Here is a 22538-nt window from a genome sequence, read left to right on the forward strand (position 1 = left end):
CAAATAGAGAGATTGAACTTGTACAACCATTCGTCTTCTCGGACAATTTCACAAGGTCAATTTCTCCGTTCTTGATGTTTTAAGTGTTCAAGAATAAATTTGTGATGATAATGTCAGCATGTTGACGATTAATCACAAAAAGATATTCTTAAATGTCTTTAGAGTTAGAACATTAATTTTGAAACAAACTCTAACTAAGCAACCAATATAATCAACTCACTTCTATATCATATTATTTACGGGAATATAAGAATAATGTTACTAACATATTATTTAATTTAAATTATCTTTTATTAAATTCTAAGAGTTTCATTAATTTTGTATAAAATGTGTATAATTTAATTTGAACTATATTAGTTTTAACTTTAATCACATTTTTAGTTCTCTTACTTTAATTTAAATTATTTTTAATTAAATTTTATATGAGTTTCATTAATTTTAAGATGAGCCGACCAAAAAGGTAATTAATCTACAATTTTAATTAATACAAAAAATATAAATCCTATTTGAGATAACTAATATAAGTACCTAATTTCCTAATCAACTCTATATGCTATCTTGTTTGGTTGGTGAACACATTCTTTCCACTTATGTCCCTATCATATTCATATTTTTTCACTCTTATTTCAAAATTTGTCAACTTATAGCCGACTTTTAAATCATGAACCAACCAAACAAACAAGAACACTTTACTTAAACTAGTGATGTAATTAATTAGAAACAAAAAACTTATAATATATATTTCCTGCGGAAAACAAAACCAACATTACAAGCTACGCAAAAACACTGATTTTCCTCTCACTCTGATGCATCATGTCCCACTCCTACCAGCACTCACAACCACAGCAAAGACGGTTATTATCTCAATTCCTTCATCACAATCAACTTCATCAACAATTTTTCAATATTATTACTCCTCAAACGTCCCTCTCACCTTCAACTGCAACATCAACAACAACTACAACAACAACAACAAGTTTCTCTTTCTTTCACAACAAGCATTATCAAGATGAAGATGAAGATCAAGATGAACCTCCTTTCCCTTGTTGTTTTAATATTCTTTCTAACTCTAAACGCTTCAAGTTTCATGTTTCTAACATGGATCATCATCTTCAACTAGATCATTTCTCATCCTTCAAATCTCCTTCTCAAATTATTGTAAGTCTGCTTTTTTTTAACGTGGCATTGCACAAATGAGGTTGAGAGGATAAGTGCTTTTTCTTTAAAACGCGTATTTAATACTTTGTCGTTTTGCTTTTGTTTGCAGGGAAAGAAGAAAAGTATTGGACTGCAAAAGAGAGAGGAACTTGAAAGAGAGGTATTTGGATTCATGCGTGCGTACCTACTAGATAGATATTTTAATGGCAAATTTCTTAATAATTCATTACTACATGACGAAAGTAGTTCCTCTATCTTCCTACCTATTCTCTAACTTCTTTTAAATTTACTCATTTTTCATGAAAAAACGGAGGGAGACATATGAGAGAAATTGTGCTATTGGATACAGATAGAGAGAAAATTATGGTGCAATTTCCTCAATAACATTTTTGTGATTAAGTTAATTATTATAGTAAATTTGAAATTTTCAATTATTAAACATTGTATTAAATTGAGATTGTGATTGCGGATGTTGTGGTCATTACCATCGTTGCGACAGACATTATAGCCGTTGTAGCGTAAATTTTGATTGAGTTTTGAAGAAAATCTTTAAAGAAACGTTGTCTGATGCGGTTTATAATATAGAAGGTCACGTGATTTTAAAACATTTTATATAGTTATGAATTTTATATTATATGATGGTAATAAAAAGTGTCGCTCTCCTATTGAAAAAAGCTATGCCTGAGTTCATGATCATAGCACTGAGAGCATTGGAACTTTAAGTTTGCTATTTTTGTCAAGGAGAGGACAATAATAGTGAATGAGAAACCATGCTCCTCAATGGAAAAGCTTTAAATTATGCTTTGGAAACTTATGACTTTTTGTAATGTAATTAATAAACAGGTCAATATGCTCCAAAGGTTGTTGGAGAAAGAAGAAAAGGTTCATGAAATATTAGATATGGTGAATAATAGACCAAACAATTCAGCTATATCTATTCCCAATTTTCTACCTCCTAAGGTAATATATAATGTTCACCTCATATTTTTTGTTATTTTATTGCCTTCTTTTTCTCTAGGTAACTTTTCAGAGTGCTTGTTACATTTTATTCAACACTTGATGTTGACATCGTGATGTAATGTCATATAGGGATATGGGTTCAATATGTATAGCATGCACCACACATGCATGTAAAAAGGCATTTAGAATCACCAAAACATGAAGTTTCAACATTACTTAATTCAAACCATACAAAGTTTTGTTAACTAGAAGTAGTGATTATAGGGTTATAGCGCCGTAACATAATGGAATTTGAACGAACTGTGTTATTTTTCTGTGATCTGCGATTGACAATACTTGTTAAAATACGATTATATATACGGTGTACTATTGCGTTATAAAGTGATATTACATTATTTGTTATGCAATTTATGCAGATGAGAGAGCTCTTAGCAGAGCTTGTCATGGTTGAGAGTGAGATAGCAAAACTTGAATCTCAAATTAGCCAACTTCAAGCTGGTTTGAAACTTGAGCAAGAAATCACTAAGGAATCTGAATCTAAGTCGAAAACATGGAACCAAGGGAATTTGATCAGCAATTCTATTTCTAACTACAATCGTTTATCAACTTCAACAATTACAAATCCTAGTTCTGTTCAAAGAAGTAGTAGTAATATCCATGAAAGAATGGCATTTGAAACCAAAGCGTTACATTTTATAAGCAAAGCTATAAAGGGTGATTATAATCTCAACGACTTCGGTCTTAATGAGAAAACAGGTTTTTCTAAAAATTCTGTAGAGCAGAAAGAAACTAGTTTTCAGGAAGATGTGAAATTTCATGAAAGACTTTTAAGAAAAAATGCAGCAGTGAAGCCTCCTTCGCCTATGCGAGACCCTCGTCATCCATCACCTAAGGTATGTTAGTAGGCAAGTTTTCGCAATTATGTGGCATTGTAACAAATGTGATAACTTGAACGATATTATCGTCAACAATGTGAATGTACTAACTCTCAATCAAAATCATAACATTTTCAGTTGAGGGAACGGAATCTAGACATGTACTTAGATCTACCAACTAGATCACTACTTGATCCACTTCTATCAGAAGAGAATGATCTAAAGTGGCAACCAAACAAGCTATCTGAAAGCATCATGAAGTGTTTGAATTTCATATATGTAAGACTACTCAGAACATCTAGAGCAATGGAATTGGAGAAATCAGGACCTGTTTCAAGGTCTTTGCATTCGTCTTTAAGCTCAAGAAGCTTCAGGGTCGATCCAGGATCGACCCCGAAGCCAAGCTTTATGTTGCAGAAGGAATCAAGGCAACAAGATCCATATGGTATCTTTAATACAGAAGAGTCCATTCCAAGGGACATTGGTCCTTACAAGAACCTGGTTATGTTTACCTCAAGTTCTCTGGATCCAAAATTCATCTCAAGCCCTTCCTCTATTCCATTACTAAGAAAGTTAAGGTATGGCATGCATAATATTGCATACAATCACATCACCGTCAAATATGACTGATACAACCTCGAATTTGGTCGTGTTGAGGTTTCGATAAACATCAAAAACTATTATATTTCGGCTTTTTAATTTGTTTCTTTATTGTGGTGTATAGGATCTTGATGAGCAATCTTCAGACAGTTGATTTGAAAGGCCTTACAAATCAACAAAAATTAGCATTTTGGATCAACTTGTACAATGCTTGTATCATGCATGTATGGTAGAAATTTCTTGTATAAATCTCTATTTAAGAATTCTGATATTATGACCAATTCGATGAATGAGAAAGAATTCTAGGACATGGATCAGCACTATATTTATTTTTGTTTCAGGGATTCATCCAATATGGAGCTCCATCCACCCCAGAAAAGTTAATTGCATTGATGAACAAGGTACTGTAAGAAACTTGATATAGAAGTTACATGTTCTGTTTGTAGCATCTTAGACACTGCCCTTAAATAGTGACAAGTTCCATAACTCAAAACAAGAAAAATAGTTGCCACAATATAAACTCAGTCCTTTTAATGTTGGATTGAATTGCTACTTTGTAGGCAACCCTCAACATAGGAGGCAACATAATAAATGCTCAAGCAATAGAGCATTTTATTTTAAGGAAACGAGATACTTCTAATATGAAAGAGGTAAAGCCAACTTTAATTTTGATATTATCAACACCTCTGTAACAAAACGTGTCAGTGTTTGTGTCAGTGCTTCATAGATTATTATGAATGTCAATGTATGTAATTAAATCGTTAAAGCAATGTGTCAAACTTTAGGCACAAAGAAAGGGAGAGTGGGAAGAGAAAGAATCAATTGTACGCGAACTTTATGGACTTGAGTTTGTGGATCCGAATGTCACATTTGCTCTTTGTAACGGAACTCGTTCTTCTCCAGCTGTAAGTCCATCTGCTCTCAGACATTCCACACACACATCATGCCACAGATATAACAATTGGGTAATACAATATGCAGGTGAGGATATACACAGGTGATGGTGTAACAATTGAGTTAGAGAAATCAAAGCTAGACTATTTTCAAGCTTCAATTCTGGCAACTAGCAACAAAAGGATTGGGTTTCCTGAACTTCTCCTCAGAAACATGCTTGATTTTGCTGTGGATATTGACTCATTGGTGGAGTGGGTGTGTAATCAGTTGCCCACTTCAGGGACTTTAAGGAAATCAATGGTGGAATGCTTTAGGGGTCATAGTGGTAATGTCAAGGCCTCAAGCATTGTTGAGAAGATACCTTATGACTATGAATTTCAGTATTTGTTGACTATATAAAAATACACTTGTTATTCTTGTTACAAAACTTTGTATATAAAAGGATTTTGAGAAGAAGCATCTAAGCATTGTCTCTTTTCCATGTTAAATTGTAAGTCAAAGTTAGTTATGTTAGTTGAATGGTAGTTAAGCTACTTGTGACACAAGTAACTAGTTAGTTGTGATTGTTATGTTGTGTATTGGGTCTTATTAGTAATTGTAAGTCCGAGTTCAATGATGTATAAATAAGTGACATTCATGTATAAAGTGTGTGAGCAAGTGAGATCAATTTACTTTCTTAAATGTGTAAACGTGTAATAAGTGGTATTTTGGGACATACTTTAGAGGGATTATGATGTGATGACAAATTCAAGAAAGTGAGATTGCAAACATTGAGGAGTAAATTTGAGTTGTTGTCGATTGGAGAGTTGTGGTGAAGGTGTTTCTGATCAAATAATAGTCAATAATGTAATGTGTACTCTTTTTTCGAAATCTGACTATTAATTACAATTGAAGAATCAAAGGGTCTATCAATTATGAAGATCGATAAACTATAGTATTTTTTAGAAGCTCGTGAAAAAATGGTATTGAGGAATGAGGAAATCTAAATATGAAAAACAATTGAAAAAAAGGAAATTCCATCATGTTGAATATTCATCGAGAGTTAGAACAAAGCCAATAAACAAAAAGAACATTCAATACTAATTTTTTTATAGAGATATGTCCACTTTGCAGATGAGTGCAAAGAAAAACATGTTCATAGAAGATTAAATAACACAAATAATGAAGTTCACATGGTTCAAGATGAAAGTGACCCTCAGACTCTAATCCCATCCTTCTCATGGAAATAACTAGTGATGAATTGTGTAGTACTAATGGTGTGTATTATTGGAAAAAATGGCATAAGGAAATAAAAGAGACAATCACAATACAAGGACATAACATGGAAACTCGAAAACAGAATAAAAATCATAGTCGTTGTCAAATTACATATGTGCAAATGCTATAACACATAAACTACCCTCAACGAACCACACTGCTCTAGTACACTCACACTCACTAAAGAAAATATTTAACTACATCTTACAACACTCTAACACGATAATGTAAGAGAAAAGAAAAAAAAAATCAAATAGAAAGTTAAAGTGTTTTTGAATAGTAGGTTTTGTAATTTAGAACTAGTGTCTATTAAATAGCATTGAACTTCATCTTTCTTTACAAAACTAATCGATGTAAGACTATATCAACATGTTTATTTTTAACCAACACCAACAATCTCCACCTTGTTTAAAAATGATACACCAGCTTCCATTGTCTACATAGACAATCATAGTTTAAAAGAACTATCATACTAGAGAATAACACTATGTGCAAATGTTACAAGACATAGACTACTCTTAACGAATCACACAGCTTCATCTTTTTTTACAAAATTAAGCAATGTGAGACTATATCAACATGTATATTTTTAACCAACACCAACAATCGCCACCTTGTTTGAAAATGATACACCAACTTTCATTGTCTACATAGACAATCATAGTTCAAAAGAACTATCGTACTAGAGAATAGCACTATGTGGAAATGTTACAACACATAGACTACTCTCAATGAACCACACTACCCTAATACAATCATACTCTCTAAAGCAAATATTTAACTACATATTACAATACTCTAACACAAGTGTATAAGAGAAAATAAAAAAATTCAAATACTAAGCGATGTGAGACTATATCAATATGTATATTTTTAATCAACACCAACAATCTCCACCTTGTTTGAAAATGACACACCAACTTCCATTGTGTACACAAATAATCATAGTTCAAAAGGACTACCATACTCCACCATCAAGAATAATATAGTCATTTAAAGCTACTTCACTCGAATAATTTTCACATTGTCTTTACTGATAATCATAGTTCAAAAACTATCACACTCCACTGAAAGAAGAGTATGCTTCACTTAAAACTAAATCAACCCAGGAATTTTCACATGTTAAAAATCAGGCACAAAATGTATGGTGCAACTTTCATGTTGGCAGTAATCTTTTTAACCACCGACATAATCTCATAACATGCATTGTATCAATATCAAACAATGTCGATGTCCTGATCAACACATTATGTAATATTGATTGTATCAGCACATACTTTCTTTGAACTTTCCACGAGGAAAAATGATTCTTCCATCAATTTTCTTTATCCCAAATTTCTTGGAGAAACTTGTAACTTTAACTCAACAACACTTTTGCAACACCACATTTATTTTTAGAAGGTGGAAGATCAGACAAAGCTTCAACCACATGGCATATTAAGAACTATTATCCATAGATCAAACCAAAAGCTCTGATATCAGTTGCTGGGAAAAAGTACAACAGAGAAAATAAAATACACAATCACAACACAAAGACATAATGTGAAAACTCTAAAACAAGAGAAAAACACATGATCATTGTTAATTGACAACCAAGGTATAATAATATGTGAAAATTGTTACAACAAATAGACTACCCTTAACCACCCCTATGACCCCCAATACACTCATACTTTTTAAACCAAATATTTAACTATATATCACAATATTATAACACAAGATTGTAAGACAAAAGAAAATATTTAAATACAAGCTTAAAATGTTTTTGACAATTGCATTTTATAATGGAAAATTAGAGACCATTAAAGTTTTGTTGACCATTGCATTTTATAATGAAAAATTAGAGACCTTTATATAGCCCTGGACACCATCTTCCTTTATGAAACTAAGTTACTTGAGGCAATATCAACATGTATATTTTCAACCAAAACTAACAAGTGTGAGCAGTTAAGTCTCATGTTGCCAATGAATGAGTAGATTGTTGGATTTATAAGAGAGGTTATTCATATAACGAAAATATTAAGATTTTGGATGAAGATGTAGCGTCTCCCTATCTTGTGATCATGGATAATTGGGCCTGTTATTTCTCATGATTCCTTTATAAGAGAAGTGACTTATATACCTAATGTCTTAAGTTTTTAAGTAGAGATGTGACATCTTCTTCTCTTGCGGTCCTAGAGAATTGGTCAGTTGTTGCTCTCTACTTTTTCGGACACCCGAACATGTATTTGGACAAATGGTATTAAAAATCACATGAATATGTTGCTTGAAGTAATGTAGTGTAATCTGCCAATTGCTTCGTATTAAACATCATGGTAAACTAAAGCTTCATATACATGTAATTCAAAGAAGAAGTTCCCTAAGAGAAGTCATCAATCATATCTATGTCATTGAAAAATGTATGTATGCTACTTAATGTAGGTGGCACTCTTGTCTGATAAGATCGTGGTTTCCATCATGAATAGATACACTCTGATTTTTGTGGCAGAGAAATCTCGCAAAGACCTTTAGTAAACTCGTCAATTTCAAAGGTTGAGCCATTTGCTAGGTTGACTAATTATGTGATGAATTCAAAATGGGATGTCATCAAAGCAATTATGTGATCTTCCATTGTCTTAGTAACAACTTCCATACATTATTCCCTTATGTGAGCGACAGATTCAATGCATTGTTTTCTCAACCTAGCAGAATCCTTAACGCGGTATTATTTTATATGACCATCTTCAGTTAACTTAGCCGTACAGATATTGAAATACTATTTGACCTTAGGGGTTAACCTATTTCCGAATACAACCTTTGAAAACTGTTATTATAGACGAAACGTAACATTTGGTAAAAGTGTTGTTGAAAGTGTGTGTTTCATCAAGGGTCGCAATCTTATGAAACAATACCAGTTTGGCCTAAAAATTGAGCATTCCAGATTCATAAAAACACATTATAAAAACCTATCTTCTTCACACAAAATATCGAATTTCATTTTCCCCACATTCGGGTTTTTGTAGGTCTTGTGCAAACTCAAGTATAGGTTGAATTATCCTGAGTATTCATGTGTTCTAACTTTAAGACATTTGAGAGTGCTTGAAATACTTATAAGGAAAGTGATTTCGTTCACGATTCTAGCCTCAATTCGTTTAATTTATAATTAATTTTCTAACAATCTTATAAGTATTTCAGATAATGACAATCGATGCTTCTGTTTCAAGCATCAAATGATATATTATTGTCGCATACACATTCTAAACACAAGTAGAATTTACATCCTGAATCCAGATACATTCTTAATATTTCTCATAGAAATTAGTACACTGAAAATCATAATACCAAATATCTAAATATAAATATTTTTCTAATAATTGGTATTAGAATAAATTATTGGAATTATGAATTTTCAATAATAATTAACATAATAATATAATTTGTTGTTATAGTGTATTATTACTGTAATGCTAAAATGTCATATAATAGTACCACCAATTTTCAAAAGAAGGGTTAATTTTATTGATAAACTTTTCTTCTTGGCAAATTCTAGTAAGAAATGAAACTAATACATCAATTACAATCATGTTCTTAATTCATGTTGTTGTTATAAGTAATTCATTCATTATATTATCTTTATCACACAACTTGCTTAATACTAAGTAAATTATGTTATAAAAATTTAATAATTAGAACAATGCAACAGTAGGATTAGGACTGTTCACCGTTGTTACTATAAGAAGAAATATCTCATACCGTAGGAGTAAAATAAGAGAAAATATTTATTTCTTCAATCATATGATTTGAGCATCCGCTATTAACATGACATTTTGATTTAGGGCTATCACACCTATTTTGCATCACAACATGACTTTTTGACCTTTTGTGCCCAATTCTTTTTGGATTCTTTTGCGTTAGTAGAATTCATATTGTCTCTAGAATTTTGAACTTAGAAATATAATGAAGCATATATTTTATCATTTTATTTTCATGATATTCTTTATAAAAGTGATAAGGAGGATATACATTTTTACTTTCATGACTTTTTCTAACAAAGAAAAATAGAGAAATATTAACATTTTTATTACAAATGATGATGGAAACCAAATGGAACATAAATCAAACCTCATATCAAAGTGAACTCAAGCAAGTGTCTAAAAGAAAGAAAGCATAAGTCAAAGTCTTGAAGTACAAGAAATCCCTCGATTAATCTGAACGAAAATATTGTAAAGCATAAGGGCATTCTCATAAAAGTGCATGACTTAAGCACACAGACACAAAAAATTATTTTCAAACTAATTTTTCTAAAGAAAACATTTTAAAAAATGTATTGAAGTCGTACCAGATGAGTTGGAAGTTTTCTGAAAAGCTCAGGGAAAAGTTTTGTCTTTGCCAACCGATTGGCACATTGAACCAATTGATTAGTTCAGTTCAAAAATGCGTCCAAAGCGATTAGGAAAACGTCTTAATTAGGTTTAACAGATAAATATATTTTCTTTCCATTTTTAACTTGGTAACCGATTAATTTGAAACGAACCAATCGATTGGTTCTTGTTTCCAATCGATTGGCAAGTAATAAAATGTCTTTAAAACTGCTTCCTTTTTTATCCAACCTATAGCCTATAAATAGATGTCCCTTCCCTCATTTCAAAACATCCAGAATCGTGTTCAGTTCACAACTCTCTCTCTCTCTCTCTCTCTCTCTCTCTATATCTATATATATATATATATATATATATATATATATATATATATATATATATATATATATATATATATATATATATATATATATATATATATATCTCGTTTATTGTTTAGTTGGAAGTTATCTATAAACTTCATTTTTCCTTGTATAAGGGGGTTTAAAAGTTTAACCTACTAAAAGATATTAAGTTTATTGGATACTCTTCAGATAAATTCTTGGGGAGAGGAGTATGTGTTTTTCCTTGTTTAACCGAACCTCTATAACTTCCAGTTTTTTCTATCTTCCCTTAAACTCTTTAATTTTTGTGCTTTACATTCTGAAGAAGTTGAACGAACTAGTTCAATTAGTCAAATATGAAGAACTAAAAATCGAAGATTCATCAACTTTATCATACTCCTATCATACAACCCAGTAAAATCATTCAAAAGGATATACTCAATAGTTGAACGATCTTCATAAAATTCAACATCAAATGAAAGAACATCTTTTTAAAGAAATGGTGAAGAATAAGTTTCTTAAATATTCAAATGTAGAAGAGGAAGAGAAACATCAACCACATGGGGAAATATAAAATAATCTTCTTCAACGAAGAAGATGAAGTTTTCTTAAAGAAAACGATAAACTCAGGGAACACAACCTAGATCTTAAGGAGTCTTTAAAGTCTCTTAAGGAAATCATAAATCATTCAAGATATAAATAAATAAAATTAGAAACTCAAGAAAAACATGTGAGACTCATGTCTCCCTAAAGAAGGAAGTCAATGATTTGCATGAAACCCTATGTAAGTTTACCCAAGGGAAAGAAAAGATTGACTTGATCCTATCGATTCAAAAGTCTTCCATAAATAAGAATGTACTTGGATTTTAAAAAGCTAGAAACCCTAGTAAACGTATAGATAACAAGAAAAGGATCTTCCAATTTACAATTGCATACACTTTAAAAGAGTTGGCCATTTAAAGCCTTTTTGTTTGGATAAATTAAAAATATCTAAAGGCAACAACCTTAGATCTTTTGGAACTAATGCACTTGGGCACAAAAAGATATGGGCACCAAAGGTGAAACCTTAGTGTTTTGCAGGTATACTTTACAGCTCAAAATTCTAAACAATTATCATTGGATTTGTGCAAAGAAAGAGTATACTTCTAAATATACAATTTTCATAAAGCCTTAGATCCAAGGATGAACGATGATGGAAAATTTCAAACACAGTGATCAAAGCAAGTGTTAAGGTATATGAACCTTAGTGATTAGTTGAGTGAATATGTCTATAACTGACTTGTTCGTCTCATTGATTTTACCAACTCATGCATCCAACGATGTATAGAGAAGGACACACCATAATATGCTTGGTGTCTCCCTTTACGTGAAGTGTTTATGAAGAATTTATGCATAATCAAAGTAAATCTAAAAGGTTCACATGACCATAAAAAGATTCAGAGAGAGCTTACAATGCTTGGGACAAAAATGGCAAGGACTCCTCCGATGAATCTGAAAAAGAGGAAGAAACTCACTATGTCCCATGACATACCAAGAATAAAATGATTTAAATAGTGTAACTTGTTAATTTACTTATAATGAGTTATTCCAATGCAAAAAGAAAGGTCACATAAAGCCAGAATGTCTACATAATCAAAGAAAGTCTAAAAGGTACACAAGATCATAAAAATAATCACAAAGAACTTACATTTCTTAGGACAAAAAATGGCATGGACTGCTCTGATGAATCTGAATAAAATACAAAGAAATTCACTTATGTCCCATGGCATACCAAGAATACAATGAGATAAATAATCTAACTTGTGAATTTACTTATAATGAGTTCTTCTGTATTTGTAAAAAGTTAGAGAGTGAGTCAAGTAAATTAAAAAATATTTTTTTTGTCTATAAGTCAACGATTTCTTTTCTTGGAAAAAAATTAGTGGAAGAAATAGAAAGGCTAAGAGAAAAATAAAGTATTTTAATTTAAATATATTATGCCCCTTCTCATAAGGCTTTTGATTAAAACCTATTAAGGATTAACAATTCAATATTTTGGAAAATAAATTAAAGATTTGCATAGAACACTGGATAAGTTTACCAAAGGCGGAGATAATTGTAATCTCATATTAGTTAATCAAAGAGTCTCTTATAACAAAGCCGATTTAGGTTACGAACTTAAAAATAATTCTAAAAGTGTTAGTAAGACATTCCATGCAAATAGGACATATAAATTGTTGGACATGTGACTTCCAACACAAGAGGAAGGAAAGGGGTGAATGATGTGTTTAAAAAAACTTGTTTTTGAAAACCTTTCAAGGTTAAAATTAGAGTTAGATTTTTTTTTGAAAATTGTGTCCTGATTAAGCAGTAAAAAATAAAAATGCAGAATATAAAGTGCGGGAATTAAAGAGTTTAAGGGAAGAGAGAAGACACTGGAAGTTATATAGATTCCTTCTTTAGTCTGATGGACTTGAAGGTCTAAAAGGTATTTAAGCTCCCCATCATCAAGATTTCGAAATCGTTCTGCATCATTTCAGAAAATTCCTTGCACAAGGATTTGCTAGTAGCACCAAATATGATATCACCGACGTAAATTTGAACTAATAAGATGTCATATTCGATTTTCTTTATAAAGAGAGTTTTATCAGCTTGTCCTTTCTAGAATATGTTTTCAAGCAATATTTTGCTTAGAAAATCATACTAATCCCTAGGAGCTTATTTTAGTCCATATAGAACTTTTTAAAGCTTAAAAACATGATCTAGAAAGGTTGGGTTGATAAAACCTGGAAGCTGGTCAACATATCCCTCCACTTGAATGTATGCATTTAGAAAAGCATATTTTACATCAATTTGAAATATTTTAAAATTCATGATGCAAGAAAAGGCCAATAACATCTTATGGATTTTATTTTAGTCACATAGGCATATGTTTCATCTTAATTTTCAGTATGGCCTTGATCCAGTTCTTGATCATTTTCCTCCATATATGCCTTTTCCAAGATACCTGCATAATCAATAACTTCTACTTCTACTGGGTTAGGGTTAGGTTCATCAAAGGTAATATGAACTGATTATTTGGTTGTTAGAGTTCTTTAGTTAATAACTCTAAAATCTTTGCTCGAAGTGGAATATCCTATGAATATGCTTCATCAACTTTTGTGTCAATTTTTTTGATGTTACATTTCCCGTTAAGGATAAAGCATTTTCATCCAATAACTTATAAGTGAGAGATATTCGACTTTCTTCCTTTGTAAAGTTTATAAGGTGTCTGTTAGAACAAGATTTTCATTATGCAATATATCTCTAAGTTTTGATGATAACAAATAATGAAACAAATTGGTAACCTAACAATTTTCTTAAGTGTGCAGGATTCTAAGTTAAAATGACTTTGATAAGTCACCTTTTGATTATTAAGACATGAATATCTGGCATCTGAATTAGTCCAGAAGCGCTGACCCAACACAAAGAGAAATCATATCTGACTCTGAACATAATGCATCTAAGGAGCAATCACCTGAAGAATCTGACTCTGAAGTTCAAGCCTTGATGATTTGATGCTAAGACTCTAACTCTGAAGACTCTGATCATGCTCACCTCATTCTGACACATGCTCAAAAACACGCCATCAGATGTCACCTGGTCAGAAACTTAAGCTGGAAGTATTCAAATTACAGTACAATACTTTTAGGGAAACATTTGATTATACTCCAAGTCTGATATGGAAAGGACAAGAAAGTTACTACATTTATCTCCCACAACTGGCATAAAATCTCTATTTATTTCCCCCCAACGGTATTATATTAAGTGTTGTATAAGGGCGTCTTTACAACTTACAAAAATACACAACTTTGATACCATAACATTATCATACTCTGATTATTCATTCACCACTGCTGTTGTAAGAAATAGTTTCCACACAAGAGTTGTTTCTCAATATTGTATGGTTATCTTTCATTTTTCTTAAATTGTGTTTATACTGATTATCTAGAAGCATCTAGCGAAACACTTTGTAATTCTTGCAATTGTTTGTGATTCCTCAAGTGACTTGTTTAAGTCTGTAGACTTGAGAGGGCTAAAAGGTTGTTGAACCCTTAGACTAACTTTGTAATCTAGTGAGATTAGTGGATTAAGTCCTTGTTGAAGGCGAAATCATCTTGGTCGGGTGGACTGGAGTAACTTTGAATTTCAAGCGAACAAGAATAAATCGTCTGTGTTGTCATTATTTATTCTGTGTGTGTTGTTGCAAAAAAAAAATCTTTTAATTCCTGTGAAAACAATTCGATCCCCCCCCCCTTTCTTGTTTTTCTCTACCTTCGATTGGTACCAAAGCTCCGGCTTTGTTATTGATTTTTGAATCAAACACTTAACTGTTTAGAGAGACTCAAGGTGAGAAAAAATTCATGGCCAATACAAATGAAAGAGATAGCTACAATGCAAAACCTCCAGTTTTTGATGGAGAAAAATTTGACTACTGGAAGGACATAATTGATAGTTTTTTCAACTAAGAAATGTTCAAAACTTGAGTAAACTCTTTCCAAAGCTTCACATACTTCTGACACTATCATATACAAATATGATAAAGCCTTTCATAAATTTATGAACAACAACATTGATAGAAGAAGAATGGATTCTATGATCTATGGTGTAAGTAATAATAGAAAAGAGGAGTTGGTTTTGACTCTGATGACGATGACCAGAAACCTTCCATAGAAAATAAACCCAAATCTCCTTTTTCTTACCATTATACACCGACACAGAGACAAAAGTTCAGTAACACTATAAAACCCAAAGTTTTTAGAAACTCTGGGAGAACTAATCCTAAAGGACCCAAAAGATTATGGGTACCAAAAGATAAAATAGTGCACATTGCAGACATCCTATGCAGCAGAGTTAAAACACTAGTCATGGTATTTAGACTCTGGATGCTCACGACACATGACGGGAAGAAAGCATATGTTCCAAGACCTGGAACTTAAAGATGCTGGTTTTGTAGGCTTTGGAGGAAATCAGAAAGAAAGAATTAGAGGATCTGGAACAGTTGGTAACGAATCTCTTCCCTCTATTTCTGATGTTCTTTATATTGAGGGATCAATGTATAACTTGTTCTTCATAATTTAATTAAGTGATAACGGTTATGATATTATCTTTGATCAAAAAACATGCAAGGTTGTCAATTAGAAAAATGGCACAATCCTTTTCACTGGAAAGGGGAAGAACAAAATTTATAAAATAAAACTTTCAGATTTAAAAAACCAAAATGTGAAATGCTTGATGTCTGTTAATGAAGAGAAATGAGTGTGGCATAGACACTTGGGTCATATTAGCTTAAGGAGGATTTCTCAGCTAAATAAACTTGAGTTAGTCAGAGGCATGCCTAAGCTGAAGTTTTCTTCAGAGGCTCTTTGTGAAGCATGTCAGAAATTCAAATTTTCTAAAACCACCTTCAAAACCAAAAATGTTATTTCCACCTCCAGACCTCTAGAGCTTCTACATATTGATCTCTTTGGACCTGTTAAGACAATGTCAGCCAATGGTAAGAAGTGTGGACTTGTCATTATTGATGACTACAGTCGTTGGACATGGGTGAAATTCTTAAGGCACAAGAATGAGTCACATTTTGTGTTCACCAGTTTCTGTTCAAAAGTGCAAAATGACTATGACTCTAAGATTATCAGAGTCAGAAGTGATCATGATGGCGAATTTGAAAAAAAATTGAAGAACTTTTTGACTCTAATGGAATATACCATGATTTATCCTGTTCTAAAACTCCACAACAAAATGGAGTTGTAGAAAGGAAGAATATGACTCTCCAAGAAATGGCCAGAACCATGATCAATGAGACTAATGTGGCTAAGAACATCTGGGAAGAAGCTGTGAATATGACATGTTACATTCAGAATAGAATCTTTGTCAGACCTATTCTGGAGAAGACTCCTTATGAATTGTGCAAGGGAAGAAAACACAACATTGCTTATTTTCATCCTTTTGGATGTTATTGTTTTATTTTGAACACTAAATACAATTTGAACAAGTTTGACTCTAAGGTACAAAAGTGTATTATATTGGGATACTCATAATGTTCTAAAGGATACCGAGTATACATACAGAAAAACAAATTGTGGAGGAATCAATTCATGTCAGATTTGATGACAAGCTTGACTCTGAAAAGTCAAAGCTAGTTGAGAAATTTGTAGATTTGGAGATCACATTTGCAAGCTCTGGCGAAAAGACTAATGATTTTGAAGAAGAAGAAAGAGAAACTTCAGAAGCACCTGAACACACAACTAATATGAAAAGATAGAAATAGGCAGAATGTTTCTGAAGAACTAATTCTGGGAAACAAGGATAAACCTATCAGAACAAGATCAACATTCAAAGTTTCTGAAGAAACACTTTTGGGACTAGTACCTCTGATAGAGCCAACATCCTGTGAATAAGATCTTCAAGATAAATAGTGGAATCTGGCAATGAAAGAAGAACTTGATCAGTTTTCCAGAAATGATGTTTGGGATTTTGTACTAGGACCCAAGGGAACCATGTGATTGGAACTAAATGGGTTAATAGAAACAAGCTAAATGAAAAGGGTGAAGTTGTCAGGAACAAAATACGGATGGTGGCACAAGGTTATAGTCAACAAGAAGGAATTGACTACAATGAAACCTTTTCTCCAGTCGTGAGGTTAGAATATATTCATCTCCTTGTATCCTTTGTTGTTAATTATTCTATTAAATTATATCAAATGGACATCAAAAGTGCATTTCTGAATGGTTACATTTTTGAAGAAGTGTATGTCTATCAACCTCCTGGCTTTAAAATTTTAAAACTTCCAGAACATGTTTTCAAACTTAAGAAATATCTTTACGGTCAGAAACAAGCTCCCAGAGCTTGGTATGAAAGACTTAGTTCATTTCTTCTAGAAAATTATTTTATCATAGCAAAAGTGGACTCCACTCTCTTTTGCAAAAACATCAGAAACGATCTTCTGATTTGTCAGATTTATGTTGATGATATAATATTTGGTTCTGCTAACCCCTCTATTTGCCAATAATTTTCTGAGTTAATGCAGGAAGAATTTAAGATGAGTTTAATGCAAGAACTAAAGTTCTTTCTAGGCATTCAAATCAATCAAACATCAGAAGCCACATATGTCTATCAAAGCAAATACATGAAAGATATTACGAAGAAATTCGACATGTCAGAAAGCAATCCAACCAAGACTCACATGCATCCTACTTGCATTCTAGAGAAGGAAGAGGTAAGTAAAAAGGTTTGTCAGAAACTCTATCGTGGTATGATAGGATCAGTCTTTTATCTGACTGCTTCTCGTCCTGATATATTATGCAGTGTATGTCTGTGTGCTAGATTGTAGTCAAGTCTAAGGGAATCTCACTTAACTGCTGTTAAGAGAATCCTTAGGTATCTGAAAGGAACACCTAATCTTGGCTTGATGTATAAGAAAACATAATAGTACATGCTTTCTTGGTATTGTGATGCAGATTATGCTAGAGATAGGTTAGAATGTAAAAGCACATCTAGGAACTGTCAATTTCTGGGAGGAAACCTCGTATCATGGGAAAGCAAAAGAAAATCAACCATTGCACTGTTAACTACAGAAGCAGAATATATCTCAGCTTCACTTTGCAGCACTCAGATGCTCTAGATGAAGAATAAGCTTGAGGACTTTCAGGTCTACGAGAGTAACATTCCTATCTTTTGTGATAATATTGTTGTTATTTTTTTAATTAAGAATCCAATTTTACATTCTAGAGCGAAGCACATAAAAATTAAACACCACTTTATCATAAATCATGTTCAGAAAGGGACAATTGTTTTAATATTTATAGATACAAACCATGAATGGGCTGATATCATTACAAAACCCTTAGCTGAAGATAGATTTCTCTTCATTCTGAAAAACTTAAATATGGAAAATTGCCCAGAATGACTCTGAACCTGTGATTCTCATCTCTAATGTAAAATTAGACTCTGACTCTAGCATATGATGTCTATTTGATTCTGATTCTGATACTTCAACAAGTTAGAAGATATCTTTATCAAAAAAATCTCAAGTCATAAAACTTTTGGTATTCTTGACTCCAAGTACATCAACATGTGGCCTCTCAAACATGTGGATCTGGTTCTTTTAGACACCTGTCTAGCTCAGAACTCAATGGCCAAACTGTCGAGATCCCGTCGAGCAATGTGCAAATCTTGAGATTAGAATCTCATCATTAGCTGAATTTAATTCTTCCCATGATTGTCAAAACTCGGTTTTAGCAACAATTAATCTCGTGTTCCTTTTCAAGTTACCATTTGTTTTTGCAATACTTAATTTTGTTTATATACTCCCACGACTCCCACTCTTCACTACCTACACAAAACCTAAAACCACCAACTTTTCTCTGTAATTTCTCTTCATCATTTTCTCTGCAACTTCATCATGAATGCTCCAGAACAACAAGTCTTCGAGTTCTATCAAGAGATGAATACCCTAGAATAACAAGTTGAATCCTCACAATAAGTTGCCTCCACTACTGCTCTTCAAACAACAACATCTTATCAAGAACCCCATGTTCTTGACTGTCCAAGCCACATCAACCTATCAACACCATTTGAATAACTAGAAGTTCTTTGTGAGTTGCTGGTGGACTTTGAAAACCTCAAAGTCAATAGTATGGACCTAACACCAGAATTGAAGAATCAGGGTTGGCTCACCTACTTCAATCATCTCTATGGTCCTATCTATGCAAATCTGGTGAAAGAATTCTGGAGATGTGCTGACTATGATGATCACTACATCGTCTCTCATGTTCTGGGTATCAAGATAGTAATAACTTAAAAGTCTATAGTTGTTCTTTTGAACATGGAGAAGTTTGGGGGAAGAAGAATCTACAACATCAATCCTAGGGCTAAGTACATGTGCCAGGAAATCATCCCCACCATATTTTCCCAAAACCCTAAAGGACGAACATCCTCTAAGAATCAAGAGCTCCACAAGAATCTGAGGGTGTGGCTTAAGATAATTCTGGGATGCATCCACCATCATCCATCATCCAGCTCTTCTGACTACATCAACACAGATCAGAAGTGCATCCTCTACTATCTGCACAAGGGTCTGAAGCTCAACATGCCCTTTCTTCTCTTCAAATACCTAAGTGACTTTGTTAGGGACACCATAAACAACATAAAGCCAAGGAACTACATCCCTCTGTGCAGGTTGATTTCAGATGTTCTGAGTGAGAGTGGTCTGGTAGACCATCTCATTTAGTTGAATTTGATGGAAGACATCATAGTGGACGTTGGGAAGCCCCTCAATGGGAGGACTCTAAAAAGCATGAGACTAATTGATAAGGTCCTTGTCAAACCTACCAGAAACACCTCTGGGGAGGAACTGAATGACCAAAGAGAGAAAGCGAATGAGATGTACCTCTTCACCAAGATTGATCCTCCAGAAGTTATAGCATGTTATCTGCAAGATCTAGAAGCTCAAGGCTACGACATGTTATCTTCAGCTCGGATTATCTACCAGATCATCCTCCAAACTTCTTGAACAGGAAGAAGGAACCTTCTCAAAATACGACTGTTCAGAAGAAGAAGATTCTCAAGCTGGGAGAGTCTTCAACGACCAAGAAGAAGCCAATGCCTCTTACCTCTTCTTCAGCACCCTCTGGTAAGATCTCTATCTCAGAAGATCTGAACTCCTCTGTCTCTAGGAAACTTGCCTCATCACTCCCTCTACCACCTTCCACAATCTCAACCATAGTTACAACATCCTCCACTCCACCTACCACACACATTAACGCTCCCATAGAAAAATATAAATCTCTACAACCAACAACCTCACTCCCTGCCTCATCTGAACCAACACCATCCATACCAATTCCTTCTGAACCAAACCCATCTAACCAAACCTTTTCATTAGAACCCATAACCTCTGACCCCATCCCTCTTAGAATCATCACATCTTCTCCTTAATTACCTCTTTTCAACCTTCAAACAACCTCCCTTCCACACTCTGAAGCACTCTTGCTCAACGAACCCTTATCACCATCTCTCTCCACCACCCACAACTTCCCCCCTTACCATGACCTCACCATAGTCTCTGAACACTCTGGTTCAGATTATCCCGACCAAACCTCCCTAAACCTTGAAGACTTTCAAGCCACAACTGATTCAAAAAGAACTCCTTTTGTACCAGCAGACTAACCTATTCCTGAACTTGAACCTTTTGAACCTGAACTCACCCTACCCACCTTTAATGAGGCATTAGCCAAATTCTTGGAAAGTTCAGTTTCCAGGTTCAAGAAGCTCTCTGACGAATCCGACACCGGTGAGAATCCTTCTGAAGTAAGGACTAACTGGAATAGATTCATCAGATGGATGACTTCTGAGATCTTTAAGATGAAGGGCCTCTCTGAACAAGTCATAAATGACTTCATTAGAGGTGTTGAGGAAAGGTTAGAAGCTCGGTTGGAGAAGGAAGCAGCTGAGAAGGATGAAAGGGAAGCATATGAGAAAGCTGCCAAGGAGGCCGCTAAGAAAGAAGCTACAGAAGATGCTGCCAGAGAGAAAGTTGAACAAGAAGTAGAAACAATAATGGCCGTAGAAGCTCCTCAGAAGGATGGATATGATAAAACCGTTGAGGTTGCTCTGGCTCAGGAGAGTCATCAACAGTTGATCTTGCTTCTCTAGTCATCAAAACTCTGGAAGAGTTGCAGAAGGAACATCAAGTGGTCAGATCCAGACTCGACAAATAAGATCAAGTCAACACCAACATTTAAAGCCTGCTAGCTGGGCTACTTCAGAGGATGCCTCCTCCACCTAAACCTTAGACACTTTAGGATCTCTATGTAATATTTTTTCTAAGTGTTTTGAGTTCTAAGGCTTAGTTTATGTTCCTTTCTCGTTGTACTCCCTGAAGTTTTTTCTTCCAATCAATGAATTTCTGAATTATTTACTCTTTGAGTCTGACAAAAAGGGGGAGAATCAAATAGAAGTCTTTTGATGAATTATTTTATTTAAATCTCATAAATGCACTACTTACATTCTAATAGAAAATTATTGCATAGTTCTAAGTCAATTCTCAAGACCTATCTAAATCAAGGGAAACTACAATTTTATCTGAGAAACTACTAAATCAAGACAAGCAACCTAAGAAGATCTACTAAGAAATTCTATACCCTAGAAAACCATATCTGATACTAAACGTCTTTAAAAATGTTTAAATATCAGACTTTGGGGGAGATTGCTAATCTCAGGGGGGTCACTTTTCTATATGACTCTGATCTTTTTCAATTTAGTATCTCTGAAAGTGCTTATTGTTTCATTAAAATCCTAAGTTTTTTCATCATCAAAAATGGGGAGATTGTTAGAACAAGATTTTGATTAAGCAATATATCTCTAAGTTTTGATGATAACAAAGAATGAAACAAATTGGTACCCTAACAATTTTCTTAAGTGTGCAGGATTCTAAGTTAAAATGACTTTGATAAGTCACCTTTTGATTATTAAGAAACGAATATCTGGTGTCTTAATTAGTCCAGAAGCACTGACCCAGGACAAAGAGAAATCATATCTGACTCTGAACAGAATGCATTTGAGGAGCAATCACTTGAAGAATCTGACTATGAAGTTTAAGCCCTGATGAACTAATACTAAGAACTCTATCTGAATACTATGCAAGAGATATTTGAAGACTCTAACTCTGAAGACTCTGAGCATGCTCACCTCACTCTGACACATGCTCAGAAACACGCCATCAGATGTCACATGGTCAGAAACTTAAGCTGGAAGCATTCAAATTGCAGTACAATCCTTTTAAGGAAACATTTGATTATGCTCCAAGTCTTCTATGGAAAGGACGAGAAATTTACTACATTTATCTCCCACAGCTTGCACGAAATCTCTATTTATTTCCCTCTAACGGTATTATCTTAAGTGCTATATAAGAGCCTTTTCACAACTTACAAAAATACACAACTTTGATACCATAACATTATCATACTCTGATTATTCATTCACCACTGTTGTTGTAAGAAATAGTTTCCATATAAGAGTTATTGCTCAATATTGGGTGGTTATCTTTCATTGTTCTTAAATTATGTCTATAATGCTTATCTAGAAGCATCGAG

General features: G+C 33.4%; 1 protein-coding gene across 1 annotated transcript; it reads left to right on the top strand.

Annotated features, from left to right (window-relative positions):
* Nucleotides 1-722: 722 nt before the first annotated feature.
* On the top strand, nucleotides 723-5200 carry LOC127106899 (uncharacterized). The gene is made up of 10 exons (XM_051044189.1): nucleotides 723-1158; nucleotides 1268-1318; nucleotides 2002-2118; nucleotides 2535-3011; nucleotides 3132-3571; nucleotides 3718-3817; nucleotides 3935-3994; nucleotides 4154-4243; nucleotides 4379-4498; nucleotides 4575-5200. Exons 1-10 carry the CDS (start codon nucleotides 814-816, stop codon nucleotides 4884-4886), a joined length of 2112 nt encoding a protein of 703 aa, XP_050900146.1. The 5' UTR covers nucleotides 723-813; the 3' UTR covers nucleotides 4887-5200.
* Nucleotides 5201-22538: the final 17338 nt, after the last annotated feature.

Source organism: Lathyrus oleraceus, chromosome 7 (genome assembly GCF_024323335.1).
Source record: "Lathyrus oleraceus cultivar Zhongwan6 chromosome 7, CAAS_Psat_ZW6_1.0, whole genome shotgun sequence".
Taxonomy (NCBI): Eukaryota; Viridiplantae; Streptophyta; class Magnoliopsida; order Fabales; family Fabaceae; genus Lathyrus; species Lathyrus oleraceus.